Source organism: Arvicola amphibius, chromosome 6, assembly GCF_903992535.2.
Source record: "Arvicola amphibius chromosome 6, mArvAmp1.2, whole genome shotgun sequence".
Taxonomy (NCBI): domain Eukaryota; kingdom Metazoa; phylum Chordata; class Mammalia; order Rodentia; family Cricetidae; genus Arvicola; species Arvicola amphibius.
The window spans coordinates 40,615,758-40,631,068 of record NC_052052.2 but is presented as its reverse complement, the minus strand read 5'-3'; the positions used below and the strand labels follow the sequence as shown (position 1 = coordinate 40,631,068).

General features: G+C 42.5%; 1 protein-coding gene across 5 annotated transcripts in view; it reads left to right on the top strand.

Moving 5' to 3' along the window:
• Nucleotides 1–15,311, top strand: part of Ndc1 (NDC1 transmembrane nucleoporin) — a 65,827-nt gene that overhangs the window by 39,154 nt on the left and 11,362 nt on the right. For 3 of the 5 annotated variants that reach the window (XM_038334901.1, XM_038334899.1, XM_038334897.1), the window contains exon 17: nt 5,074–5,234. In XM_038334901.1, coding sequence (XP_038190829.1) covers nt 5,074–5,234 — 161 coding nt within the window. Of the gene's footprint in view, nt 1–5,073; nt 5,235–8,572; nt 8,637–10,368; nt 10,957–15,311 lie in introns of those variants that run through there. The other 2 variants (XM_038334902.1, XM_038334898.1) reach the window with 2 other exon arrangements.

Genomic DNA, 15,311 nt, shown 5'->3' with positions numbered 1-15,311 from the left:
GAGAGACCCTGTCTCACAAAGAAAGAAAAAGCCCCAAATTTTTAGAGTTTTTTTTTTTTTAATGTGTATGAATGCTTTGCCTACAGGTGTATATAAGCACCATGTAGGCAAGAAGAGGACACTGGAGCACCTAGAATTGGAGTACAGGTGATTGTGAGCTGCTGTGCAGTGCAGAGAACCAACCTCAGTCCTCTCCAGGAACAGCTAGTGTTTGTAATTGCTGAGCCATTTCTCTTATCCTGAATAAAGAATTTTCTTTCTTTCTTTTCAAAAACAGCAGCCAAAACCTTGTGTTGACAATGGCAGAGGATAGTGCCCCCCTATTGCAGCAGTTACTTAGACAGACCAGAAGAGTGCAGCCAGGCAGCAATAGCTCATCTTTGTAAGGTTACATTTGCTAGTAGTTACACAAACAGGCTGTAGTTGTTAATAATGGAAACTAGTGTTAATTTATTTTACTTAGCTCAGTTATTTTATTGTAATCAGGATAAATTTGTTTTTGTGTGGGTTTGTTTTTTATTATTTATTTATTTCGGTTTTTTGAGACAGGGTTTCTTTGTGTCACAGCTCTGGCTGTCCTGGAACTTGATTTGTAGATCAGGCTGGCCTCGAACTCACAGAGATCTGCGTGTCTCTGCCTCCTGAATGCTGGGATTACAGATGTGTGGCACAACTATCTGGCAGGTATTTTTTGGTTTTTTTTCACACTTCCTTTGGAAATCTCATGTGTTGCTCTCTGTGCAGGTCATCTCAGTTCCGTGCTGTCACAGTCAAGTTCTCAGCAGCTATGGCTGACTAGTGGCTGCTGAGTTTGGCAGCATGGCTCTGAAATCTCATGGTTTTGATGACACTGATCTTATAAGAATTGGAAAGCAGGCATGCAGGTGCAGCCTGTAATCTTGCCACTTGGGCAGCTGAGGCAGGAGAAATGCTGGCGTGAGGCCAGCCAGCACTGCTCATGAGCTAGGGATGGGCTTCTGAAGCATAGAAAGACCCTCTCCAAAAATGACAGACAGGTCTGGGGAGATGGCTCAGTGGGTAAAGCACTTGCTGTGTAAGCGTGTGGGCCTGGTTCAGATCCCGAGAGCCCGTGTAAAGCTGAGCTCGGTAGTGCACATCACTTTCTTCATGATTACTAAGAAATGATTCTGTGTGTATGGGTGTTTTGCCTGCATCTATGTCTGTATACCATTTGCATACTTGGTTCCTGCAGAGGCCAGAAGAGGGTGTTAGCTCCTCCGGAACTGGAGGTTATGAACTGCTGTGTGGGTGCGGAATTATACATTGGTCCTGGAAGAGCAACTAGTGCTCTTCAACTGCTGAGCCATCTCTCCAGCCTCAGTCTGCACCTTTAATCTCAGTCTGGTTATGAAAAGATGGGGGGGCAGGGACAGGAACATCCCTGAAAGTCCCTTGGCCATCTAACTTAGGATTTGCAGTGACAGCTGTCTTAAGGTGGAAGGTGTGGTCTGACACCTGAGGCCGTCCTCTGACCTGCACAAGTACACCATGTCATACGTGTCATTTTCATACATGAAAAAGACTTCAGACAGAACGGTGTTCTCCCTCTCTCTCTCTCTCTCTCCCTCTCCCTCTCCCTCTCCCTCCCCCTCTCTCCCCCCCCCTCTCTCTCCCTCTCTCGCCCCCTCCCCTCTCTCTCTCTCTCTCTCTCTCTCTCTGTGTGTGTGTGTGTGTGAGAGATATGTTTGGCCAGAGGATATCCTCAACTTTCTTTTTGATACGGGTTCTTTGTTGGCATGAATGGCCAGTGAGCTCCAGGAGTCCACCTGTCTTCACAGTTATAAGCTTGTGTCACTATTCCTGGCTCTAGAACAATTTATATTTTAAGGAATTTATTGCCCTTTGTGTGTGTATATGAGGTGTCTATGGCACTTTAACTGTGTGGGTCCTGAGAATCGCACCCATTCATCAGGCTTTACCTGGTGGACTACACTGTGAGCTCTAAAACAGTTTTTGTTTTCATTTTATGTTATTTTTGAGACAGGGTTTCTCTGTAGCTTTGGAGCCAATCCTGGAACTCACTCTTTATACCAGGCTGGTGTCGAATTCCACGGAGATCTGCCTGCCTCTGCCTCCCGAGGGCTGGTATTAAAGGCATGTGCCATCACCTGGCAAGAACAACAATATATTTTTAAGAAAAAAGGAGAATATATATGGTAATCTTACTAGCGAGTCACTCAGCAGGAAGAACATCCCATAATATTTTTTTCTGGTCTTCCAACATTTTATAAAGTAGTCATCTATTCTGCAAAGATGATACATGGCAGTTTTTCTTCATCTTATATAATATTTATGTACCAAACTTAACATAATTTACAGGAGCCTAGCAAATAATGCAGTTATTCGGGTAAGAAAGGGGGCGATGATGAGGTGATTGCAGTCCTTGTATGGGTCTTGTGGGTTTGTATTTATAAACCTCACAGTGAAGTTGTTTGTAATTATATTGCAAAGGAAATGTCTGTGATCTCTTCAAGATTCTGAAATTTAACTATAATTGTATTTTGATTCTACAAACACAACAGCTAGAACTATTTGATGCACTTGGTCCTATTAGGGATATACTTTCGATTTTAAATCAGCATTTATGGACAAAGTGTGTTTCAGATTTTTCATTGCCGCTGTTGGGCAGATAATTGCCTACAGAGCATATTTCCCATTTCACGTGCATCTTATCTTACATCCTGAAAAATGAGCCAGGTGTGTGAGCCCAGGCCTTAGAAAGTGGCATACAAGAGGCAGAAGGGGGTGATCTCTGAGTTCAAGGCCAACTCGGTCTACACAGCAAGTTCCAGGTCTGTCAGGATTGTATAGTAACACCCTGAATTGTTTTTGCTTTTAGGCTAAAACTGTAAAATATAGATAAAAGCTGAGTTTGCTACTTCTCTATTCTGACTTAGTTTGCATAGTTGTTTCCCATTATCATGTCACGCGTGCCTGTGCGTGCGTGCGTGCGTTCAGTGCCTGCACATACATGCTTGTCTGTGTGGTACTAAGGAAGGAATCCAGGAGGTTATGTACCTAGATATAAAAGTCACAAGTTCAGTGGATCCAGGTAGTAAAGAATGATGGCCGTTTTTTCCTGGTATAACAGCATGAAATCAAGTGTGTGAGGAAAATTACAATGAGAATAACCTCTCCATTATAACTCAGTGTTATTTAATATTGCTCAAGTGTTTCTCTGAACACCACCTCCCATGCTTCCTAAAAGTATTTGAACTATGCCCAGTCTTAGGAAATAGTTCTTATAAGTGACCATTGTGAAAGAACAAATGATTGGACTTGAAGTTACCGGGATACATTCAACATGTGCATCAAATTTTGTTCCTTTTCCAAAATCCTAGGGTATGGTAAAAGAGTTGTTAAAATACATAATCCATAAGCAGTGGCGGGATCAATAGCAGCTCCGTTTGTGGAGCTGGAAAGCAGATGTTGATAGGTGTAGCAGACCCCGGAGGCGGGTCCTAAGTTGGCAGTGGGAAGGGCGCTTGTTACCTTTGCAACCAAGGTCAGGCACCCAAAGGAGGTTCAGAAACCAACCAGTTAGGATGCTAGGTTCTCTGCTGCTAATTGCTCCTTCCCCACCCCAGCCTGATGGCTATCCTCTAGAGGCCAGAAGTGGGCCTGGACTGTGCACAAGGTGAGTTCCACTGAACCCTGGGGCCCAGCCCTTCACACAGGATAGTAGACGATTGTTCTCGGGGTGATCTAGGGATAAAGACTTGAGATGACTGAGTGTGGCGTTCACCTCAGAGTCCATGCTGATCACCTTCCAGGAAGCCTGTCAGCTCCGGGAAGCTTTAGTCAGCTCCTTGGGAAGTTCCACTTGCACTCAGGAGCCAAACAGCTCCAGCTTCTGAGGAGAGGCTCTAATATGGCTGATAGAGACCAAGGGAAGAAAGTTAAAAAAAAAAAAACAAAACAAACCAAAGAACTATCATCAGCATCCACAGAAATAAGGGATAGCATATCCTTGAGCAAAAATAGGGTGCTAAAATAAGAAAGAACAACAAGATGACATACAAGGGCTCTTGAAATTCAGAACACGATGGCTGGGGTTACTTCAGTTCTAGTGATTGTCTGTGACTGTGAGTACTGGGCCCATGACATCCTCCTCACCGAGCACTCTGGCCACCGTAGGTTAACATCCTTCAGCTGTGCCTCTCTCTCCTCTTACTGTCATAACTGCTATCTTAAAATTATATTATTTGGGCTGGAGAAAATGAAGCAGTTAAGAGCACTGACTGTTCTTCCAGGGGACCAGATTCAATTCCCAGCATCCAAATGCAGCTAACAACTGTAACTCCAGGATCTAACAAGCTCACACAGACAAAAATATGGGCAAAACATAAAATAAGTATAAAATAAAATAAATGCACATAAAATAAAAATAAATTTAAAAAATTAAATTATTTGCTCTTGGCCTTTCACAGACTTTACAATTTCATTTTTTAATTGTATCAACCGTAAATAAAATGAGTTTCACTGTGTACGCTCTCTTGTCCCATGTACTACTGCTCACTGGTGCTCATCCTCTCGAACTGTAAAACCTAATTTAGAATTAAAAAGAAAGAGAAAAGTAGCTTAGTCATGGCTTTCTCCTGGTCCTTTCTGCTGAGATGAGGATTAAAGCCACCCCTGTCACCATTGATAAGCAGAGTATGGGGTCTTGCGACTTTGCTGGGCCCTGGAAACTTGAGATGTCCTGGAGGTGTTTTCAAAGTGTCGTGACTGATGCCCTGAAGAGCATACATGACTGTAGATGTGCACATTATCTGTAAAAAAGATTCTATTTGTTAGACGGACTTTTTAAATTTTTATTCATTCATTCATTCATCCATTACATTTATATGTATGGACAGGGCATGAGGAAGTCAGAGGGCAACTAACTTGTAGGAGTCCTTTCTCTCCTGTGCGGGTCCTGGGGAGTGACCTCCAGTGAATCTAGGTCATTCAGCTTTACAGCAAGTCCCTTTCCCCACTGCTACATCTCAGGCCTCGCCTACCCTGGCTTTCACAGTGATCTGAACTGTGTTTTATTTCTTCCTGGTCTAGGCTGTCGACAAGTACTTCAAGCTGCCTCATGCTTCTAGTAAACCACCCCGAATTTCAGGAAGCCTTGTGGACTCCTCCTACAAAACATTAAGGTTTGCCTTCAGGGCCTCACTGAAAACTGCTATCTACCGCATAGCCACAACGTTTGGTGACCATCTGAAGTAAGTTTACCCATCTGATCCACACTGATAGCCTATCTCAGGAGTTCTGAGAGCTGGCTACAAGAATGCTTGCGGATTGAAAGTTTTCTTATAGGTCTTTGATGGTTCTCTGAGGGTAGAACTTACATATAGACTTGGTATTTATGTTTAAAATTTTTGTTTATGATTATCTTTGGGAATGTCTTTCAAATGATAGAAAGTTGTAAAAGCAGCAAATATATATATATTTATTTATTTTACAAAATATATATTTTGATATATTTGATACATTTAAGTTACCAAAAGATCCTTAAAGGAGAAAAAAAAAAAAACACTGAGTGCCTTTCCAGAAAGCATATTAAAAATAATTCTCTTTTTACATTTTGGTCAGGAAACTAAGGCTTGGGTACTTGGGTGAGCAGAATATTCCATAAATGAGGCTGTGGCGCTTTGTGAATCATGCTGGAAAAACACCGGCAGATCACAACACCTTCAGAAACTGAACCAGAGAAAAACCACAAATGCCAGGCCTGTTTATATTTAGTTTTCATTGATGTTTACTGCTTTGCTCTCATGAAATGCTCTAGCTGGACAGGATGAAAGATACTGGTTTCCTAACTAAGCCGTGTTTATTGTAATTAGAAATGAGTTCTAGAGGGCATGAGAGGTTGTCCCGCCTTTCTGTATGCAGTCAGTAACAGAATACTGTATACTGCCTGCTTTTGTTTTCTTTTGCTTCCATGGCACAAGGCAGTAGCAATAGCAAATATTCCTGGCACACGTTAGTTCTGTGTACGAATAGACAAGAACTGTAAATGACCCTGTATCATTGAGATGTTTATTTGTTTAAAAGCAAACAAAAATCATGTATTCCATACCTTTGCTGTCCAGTATGATGGCGTGGACTGTAGCTTTTGGTTTCTTTTCCTCAACAGTTTTGTGAGGGACAGGGGTTGTCCTAATTACGTGGGTGTGTCAGCAGAGGCACAGAACAGCACATTTATACGAGAACGTCAATCTGAAAGGTCATACTTGCTCTAAGAATTCTGTCTTCTCAGGCCAGGTGGTGGTGGTGCACACCTTTAATTCCAGAATTTGAGAGGCAGAGGCAGGCAGATCTCTCAGTTCAAGATCAGCATGGTCTACAGTGAGTTCCAGGACAGTCAGGACTACACAGGGAAACCCTTTCTCACCTCCCCCGAAAATCTGCCCTCTTTGCATTTACAGCAGTAGTCTGCCTCTAGGATGCGAGCTGGCATATAGGATGTGCTCCAAATGTCCTCACTGGTGATAGATAGAAGATGAGTAGGAGTGTGTGTGTGTGTGTGTGTGTGTGTGTGTGTGTGTGTGTGTGTGTGTCTACTGACAGCAGTGGACAGCATGGGGGTGGAGATAAGGGTTGATTAGCTAAGAAAGGTAGGTATGTGGCTGATTGAAAGTCCTGAGGATGAAGTTCTGTTTTTCTTTTTCCTCTGAGGAAAGCCATATTTTATATCACTGACACTGATGAGCAAAGTCAGGACAGAACGAAACAATAGGAAGCGTCTTAGCTCTGGAGTTGCTGAAACATGTGGGTTTATGTCTCCTTACAGGATTGCTGTCTGTGGTTGTGGGGGAGTTCCTGAAGCAGCTTAGCCAAGGTTGGGTCATCCAGGTAGCCAGTTACAGAGCCAGCATTCAGACCAGATTTTGCTAACTCTGGTTCTAGCTGCAGTGAGCCATGTGGTCCCTGTAGATGGTATTAGGCTCCGACTTTGCTTTGTTTGTTGATAGAGGGGAAAAAAGGGATCATTTATCTATGTAAAGCTCAGCATACAATATGTGTTATGCCTGTGTAATTACCTGTGTGTGTTCACCCAGAGCTCTGCCCTGAGAACCAGGTACAGATGAGGGAACTCTGGGTTCTTGAGATAGGGTCTCTCTATGTAGCCCTGACTGTCCTGCAGCTTGCTATGTAGGCCAGGCCAGCCTCTAGCTCAGAGCTCTGCCTGCTTCTGCCTCCTGATTGCAGGGATAACAGATGTGAGCCACTGTAGCCAGCTCCATTGTCTCATAATAGGCAAATTTGGTTTACTTCCAGCTTAGAGCATCAAAATGTACTTGAGTGGCAGAGCTTAGAACAGTTCTCTACCTTCTAGTGGAGGGAGAGTTAAGGGGCAAGATGTTGGTTACTCATGAGTACCTCCCTAGGTGGCATCTTTCACAGTGAAGTGGCTCCATTGGAGTTTCTTTGGAGATCAGGAAGCAGAGATGATCAAGAGGCTTTGTAGGATAATCTGTAGCAAAGGCATTAAAACAGGACTTCTTTGGTACTGAAAAGGGTGATCTTCAGGTGTCTGGAATCTTAATGAAAAACTAGAAGCTGGGCGGTTGTGGTGATGGGCACACTCCTTTAATCCCAAGACTCAGGAGGCAGAGGCAGGCGAATATCTGTGAATTGAAGGACAGCCTGGTCAACAAGAGCTAGTACCAGAACAGGCCCCAAAGCCACAGAGAAACCCTATCACCCTGTCTTGAACCCCTCCCCCCCCCGCCAAAAAAAAAAAGAGCTAGAAAACCACTGGTGGTGGTGGTGCACACCTTTAATCCCAGCACAAATGAGGGAGAAGCAGGCGGATCTCTGAGTTTGGGGCCAGCCTAGTCTACAGTGCAAGTTCCAGGACAGCCAGAGCTGGTACACAGAGAAACCCTGTCTCAAAACAACAACAAGAAAAAACTAGAAAAATCAACATTTTTTGTTATATTCAATTTTTGTTCAAAAGTTTACAAAGAAGTTGTGTACTAGTTGTAGGGTGTATTTGCCTGCATTCTGCCAAGATAATGTGCTTTTGTGAGGGAGAACTGAGTCCCCATCCATAACATAGTGTATGTTCAAAGGGAGAAATAAATCCAAGCCACCAAGCTGTTACCTTTGAAAACGATTAATGGAATCTATTGTGTTTTAACCAAACATTTTAGTTTAAAGGATTTTATATTAAAGGCAATTCAAATACTCCACAATTCAAAGATAATGTTTGAATCTGGTTTGAATAAAATAATAAAATCCAGAAAATCTACTGCAGGGCCTGGAACTCTGCACAGCAGGTTCCATAGTAGAGCAGGTTAGAGCGATGCCTGCACTTGTCAGTCTGAATTTGCTCTGGTCTTTCAGACGGTAGAAACATGCCATTGCCCAATGCAAACCCTTGCCTTCATTAGATTGAAAAAGGTTTTCATCCAGCCTTTTCAGAAGTACTAAATAAGTGAAGATTTCTATTCATTTTTAATTGTTTTGAAAAATATTGACTCTGCGCTCTGTGGTTCACTTAATATGCTTAATGTAAAATAAAGCTTATGCTTTGCATTTATGTTTCATTTAGTGCTGTGCAAGCATCTGCAGAACATCAGAAAAGACTTCAACAGTTCTTGGAGTTCAAAGAATAGTTAAGTAATATAAACTGTGTTCATTACCCTGCTGATACAACTACAGATGGGGCAGTGAATGTTCAGCATTCTTGGAGCAGAAGAAAATGGACTAATTAGATGCTTCCTTTGTCGTGGTGCTTGCTTTGAAAACTATACTTTAATGGGAGAAATCATGGAAAGAAATTCTCAGCAGAATAACCGAAAACTGCCTTTTCTGTACCAAATGCTTTTTGTGTGTGTGGTATAATAAAATCTTTATTCAGTTTTACAGGAGCGTCTATGGCAGCCGAGCTGTCTCTCGCTCATATAACTTGATAATAATTACTCACATTTTTTTTTTTTTTTAGAATTAACTTTTGAAAAGAGTGGAGCCAGCTCAGAAGTTAAAGTAGGGCGACTTGATACAGTCTTTCCTAATCGCTTTAAGAGTTTAGCTCTTTGTAAACTCAAAATACGTAAACTTAAGATTAGTTTGTTTACTAAAGGATAAAAATGGTAACAGCAGAGAAAAATTCACAGTAAAAATATTGTCTACAGGACATATTTTGTTAATCTGTTAGGTTGTGTTTTTGTTTCCAGGGACAAATTAAATTTGCATGATTGTCCAAAAAGAGTCTCAATTTACAGATGCTAACTCTATATAAAGGAATGTGGAAAAATCAAGTTCTTAAGTTACACGATTAAACATTCACATTTGGTTTTTGAGAAATAATTGAGCAACATCTATGAATTCATTTATTTTATGCTAGTAAACAATGAGAATATGGGCATTTCCCAGCCAGTTTTGCTTTCTTTTTTGAAACACCATTAAACGATTGGCAGAGGTTTTCAAATGAGGGAAAAGGTTTTGTAAGAAGACCTTGGAAACTTCTCATTCCCCTACTGTTTGTCTTTACCAGATCAAATTATGTTGTGAGTCTAGTCTGTCTTCACACAGGGAGCAGCCTCAGCCGTGTTAACTGGCTAATTAAAATATAATAGGACAATCTTTAAAGCCAGAAACTCACAGTCCTCAAGTAACGAGTGAAGCCAGTATGTCCGAGGCACACTGTACTCAGGAGCGGGTATGTCCCAAATGTACATGTGGTCATTTTATGACTTATTAGATCATTTCTTTGGAGATAAAACATTGGAGGTCCTGCTGGTGGATATTCACTGGACTAGCTTTGGACTGAATCCTCCTTCATAAATCAGATCCTTTCCTGTTATCTTTTCCCTCTAGTGTCCCCAAAAGATTTCCTTTAAAGTCAGCACTGTACTGTGTGAATCTGAAATGTGATGTGTATGCCCAGCCTTTGTCACTGACGCAGTGTGTCTTTACGGTAGTGTGTTTTAACTCCAAAACCATCCCCCTTCAGACAGCACACGGCAAATTATAAATGAACCCTGCTAGGCTTAAAAGTCTCCTTATGGAACAATTCCCCAATTGTCAGGTTTGGGGTTTTTTTAAGTGCCCTTCGACCTTGTGTATGAAGTTGGCTTGATGTTTTTTTCAGTGTGAAAGTTGGGTTTCCAGTGTGTTAGTTTCTTACAGATGAGCAGAGAAGCACGGCTAGATAATGAGAACTGTTGTGTTCTGTGAATTAAAGCCATAAGCTCCTTATATTCCCTGACTGCCTCTGACGGCAGCATTTCAGGAGACCGGCCCTTAATCTTCTGTTTCCATAAAGAACCGTAGCGTGTAGCTCACAGGAGAGAGCGAGTCCTTTAAACTTTGACTTACTTCTACGAAATGTCTGGTTCTGTTTAGGTTCTTCCCATTTCCACGTCTTCTGGGTGAAAGTGTATTTGATAGCAGTATGAATATTTCTGGATGCGCTTGCTGTGTATGAGATAGAGACCACAACACTGCCCCTCCCTTCAGATCTGCTTTGCATTTGGAAGGTGGCAGGGGGTCAGCCTTTTTCTCCATTCTCTGTTGGTGGACGAGGGTATTCTTAAAAGGTACCCTTCTTCCTGCACAAAGGAGGACCTGAGGGAGGCCGAGAGGAGAGAATCATTTCCTTTGGTGAAGTTGCTTCCTGATGACAAGTCTGCTGATGTGATGGCCTGAAAAATCAGAGTCTTTGAAAACCTTTGATTTTTATCAGCACCTATGTTTGCGACTCTAATGGGACTTTGAGAACCACAAAGCTGCTTTTGCCGAGTTGTGGGAAGCTTGTAGAATAAACCTTATTCTGGTGAGTAGACACGGAGAAGGCCTCTGGATCCTGTGCTGGATTCCTTCACGAGTGTTTGTGTGTCTTCCTGCTACTATTTATGACAATCTGTTTATATCCTTTTGTATGTCATTGATACTGAATTGGTTGAAGAATAAAATGACAATTCTTAACTGAAACTGCTTATTGGAGTCTGAATCTCTGTGTTTCCTTAGCCATTGCAGGTTAGCCTCAGAGTTGTTGGTATAAAACCTGCACAGGATTAAACTTTTTGAGTAACCAGCTTTTGCCCTTAACCAGTTGGTCTGTTGGGTGATCTGTGTTTCCTGGTACTTTCAAAGAGCCTGCATTCTGATCCCCTCTCTCTCTCTCTCTCTCTCTCTCTCTCTCTCTTCTTTTTTTGTCTTGGCTTTCTTACAAAACTAAGCAAAGAGTGCAGGTGCTGAAAGCTGTCTCTTAACAGAGGTTTCTTTTCTTGCCAAAATAGTATTTCTAAACAGACCAGATTCCCCAGGCTAACAGTTCCTTCTGTCGGCTTTTCTTAATTAGTTTGACCTTCACCTCTAGGGAGCTGGGTGGTAGGTGTCTTGCTCTTCCAACTCTCAATCATCTTTTAAATCAAATCACTTTATAAATTCATCAGTTACCAATCCAACTAGGCTTAGCAAGTTGTTCATTACTATTCTAATTTTTATGACTTTTAGCCTAATTAATTAGTTTGTAGGCGGAGCCTTCTGTGCGGCCAGGGCCGGCCTCAAGCCATGGTAATTCACCTGCTTCAGCCTCTTCAGTGCCAGGTTCTATACAGGTGTGTTTCATGCCATCATTTAAAAGTAAGCTGAGGCTACAGGAACGTGCTGCCGTGCCCAGTGAGAACTTGCTGTCACAGCAGTTATGAGACTCTTACAACCGTTAGGAACTGATCCTTGTTCCCTTTACCTGACTTTTGCTTTTTGAAAACTTTCCTTTCCTTTTTCTTTCTTTTAAAATTTATTTGTGTGTGTGTCTGTGTGAGTATATGCCATGTGTACACAGATACCTGTGGCGGTCAGAAGAGGGCACTGGACTCCCTCCCTGGAGCTGGTGCTACAGGTGGCTGGGAGCTGTCTAACAAAGGTGCTCGGAGTTGAACTCAGGTCCTCTGAATGAGCAGCAAGCTGCTGAACCATCTCTCCAGCCCTCAAACTTCTGAGCCCCAGCTCTTTAGAATGAGCTTTGACCTTCCCACATAGTCTGTGTATTTCAGTGTGATCCCTCACCTCTCTGCCACACACCAAATGTTTGGGCATTCTTTTGGGGGCCTAGTTAGTATTACATCAAGCCAAGCACAGATTTGCCTCCCCTTGGACACGAGATGCTCTACTCCTTCCCTGGTTTCCATCACTGCCCTCAGTACACTTTCATCTGCAGTCCTGAAACACAGGGACAGGTCATTTGGATTCTTTGTCAGCCTCTCTTCCCAGAGCTTTCCATCTTTACACATGGAGTTTCCTTAGGTGTCCTGGTGCTAGCCCACTCTGCTGGGTTTGAGCAGCTGTGCAGCTGCTGCTGGTCATTGGCTGCTCATGTTCCTTCTGGCTTGCACCCACAGCTTTTCCTGGATACTGTTGAGCTTTCCTCAGAAGTGATCCTGCTGGTAGAGTGGTTTGGGAAATCCTACGGGGTATCACTGACTGAGAAACAATTGGGAGGTGACTTCTCAGTCACAAATCTTTACCTTGATGGCTTTTTGAAGCCGTGTTCACTCTTGATTTATTCTTTCATCTCTGAATCCACTGGTAATAGTTCACTGGTTCCTTTCTCACAGTATCATTGCTCTTAGTCACAAGACAGTTTCCACCCCAAATCAGCATAAGCTGGTCAAGGCACAGAAAACATCAGTGAGTCAAAGAATAGGTTGCATCTAGGCCCCCTGAAGAACTCGAACACTCAGTATCTCCATGTGGTTCTCTGCTTTCTTCTTTCCCTCCGACTGGCTTTCTGCTTCAGCTGCCCTCTAGCTCCTGAGTTTACATGTAATGGAAACTGAGCAGCTGTTTCTGAATGTCAGCCGAATTCCCGATGGAAAGACATTGGTCCAAGTGGATCAAGTGTCCAGTTATGCTTGAGGCCAGGTCATGCATTGCTAGCATGGCTTCTGAAAAGTCTGTCTTTACTGATGAGAGCAAGGTGAAGGGTAAAGGTGGGTCCCAGAGCCTCTCAGGATAGGGGACAAGATTTGGGGCTCAAGGCCTTCAAAAAGGACTTTGTCCTTTTTCAAAAGGGTAACAATACCTCTAGTTAAATTGAATTACAATGATCTCTCCCAGTACCTCCAGGTTCTAGCAGAAACTGTCACCATCCTCTGGAGGAGAGCAGCTCCCTGCCACTGATTCCCACAAGCACCGGTTCAAAGTAACCAGACACAGGAAGATGGCAACTTTAGTGAGAACCAACAAAAGCAACAGGCGATCCATATAGATGCAGAGGGTTTCCCGATAGAGCTGTCAGACATACCAAAGTAATTAAGATTCCTCGGTGAAATTACAATTCAGTAGAGAATTGGAAACCATGTATATACACAGAATTCATGTAATTCATTTTTGTTTATACAAACAAGATTTGAAAAAGCCATAAAAATTCTGGAATAGAAAATTATCCTGAAAGGAGTTTATTAACCTAGTATTTTATATTCAGTTTTTGTTTGTTTGTTTGTTGAGACAAGTAGCTCAGGCTGGCCTCCAGCTTCTTGTCCGCTTGCCTCCACTGCAGGCACCTGAAACCGTGGTGGGTTTATGTCGTGCTGGGATTGAACCTAAGGCTTAGTGTGTCTTAGGCAAGTGCTCTACCAACCGAGCTACATCTCCAGGTCCCATATTCAGCATTTGTCTTCAAATATGGTGGGGGTAAATAAAGACATTTCAGTCAGAAACCGAGAAATTCTTACATGAGACGCTTTCTTATGAAGTAGCTTTTTTCCCCTTCAGGAAAATGGAAGGTTGGTGAGGAAAAGAGAACCAGACAAACATGAGCACTGATTTAGAAAACAATGTCTTGCAGGCTTCTAATATGTAGAGAACTAGTAAGGACACAGAAAGACAGGTGAGTCGGCACTTGGGAGTGGAATGCTCTCAGGTCTTTACAGTGTCTGGGAAAGACCAGCAGCAGGCTGTTAGTGAGGTAGACTCAGCGCTGTGTGCTGTGGAGCTCCAGCGGCTCTCAACTGCTGTGATCGCCAACCTGTGCTTCCATGACCAGCATGGCAGGCTGCGATACGTTAGAAGAGGTGCATTGTAGTGTAGGGATAACCACTCAAAGAATAGGAAAGAAAGAATGAATGAAGATCTTAAAGCCAGGCACAGTGGTGTATGTGTTTAGTCTCAGCACTCAGGAGACAGAGGCAGGCAGATCTCAGAGTCTGAGGCCAGTTTGGTTTGCAGAGAGAGTCCCAGGACTACACAGAGAAACCCTGTCTCAAAAAACAAAAACAAAACCAAGAACCATCCTTAAACAATTTAAAAATCTTTTTGCTATTAATGAAAGACACATGTAAAAGTATAAGGCTGGATATGTTGGAAATAAAAGGCTAGAAAAGATAAAGATGACAACATTTATAAAGCCAAGTATTAAATATCTTAACAAAGTATACCTTAAGGCAAAAAAAAAAAAAACAAAAAAAAACCAAAATCTTGCTATAAATTAAGAGAAGTGCTTCAAAAAAGATTCAAGTTTTTCACAAAGACCTCAGTATATTTGGTAACAGCCTCAAAGTACAAAAACCAGTGAAACCAATTTATCTAAAATGCTCAAGGAAGGTAGGTGTTTAGTACTGGCTAGGGAGATAGAAAGTGAAACTATTATGAGATACCTTTCCATATTCATCAGAGAAGGACTGATGTGGAGAAAGTAAAACTCACAAAATGGTTGAAAAGGAATGAAAAAATGGACAAGATCTCTCCTAACACTAAACAGAACTTTTCAGTTCCACCTACTGGTATAAGCCCAAGGCCATTAAAGGGTTGTACTTTCCCAAACCATGTCTTCAAGATGCTTATGGAATAATTTCCCCACTAGTCAGAATTGCAGGATTTGGGTATGTGGTCTTGGCTGGCCTGGAACTTGCCTACATCAAGAAGACTGACCTTGAGTTTGCAATGATTGCTCTCCCTCTGCCTCTGGAATGCTGGGGTGTGCTGCTTTTCTTGTTTCTTTTTTTTTTTTTTTCTTCGATTATTTGAGACAGGGTTTCTCTGTGTATCCCTGACTGTTCTGGAACTTGCTCTGTAGACCACGCTGGCCTTGAACTCACAAAGATCCATCTGCCTCTGCCTCCGAGCGCTGATTTGATGTAGGTGTGTCTTCTATCTGTCTGATGATTTCATTGGTTAATTAATAAAGAAACTGCCTTGGCCAGCCCTTAGGTGGGTGGATTAGACAGAACAGGAAGAAGGAAGTGAGGTAGATGGCTCAGTCAGATGCCACGCCTCTCCTAAGTTAGTCAGACTGCCTTGCCTCTCCTCAGGATGCCAGATGCGATGAAGCCAGCCGCCAAGTC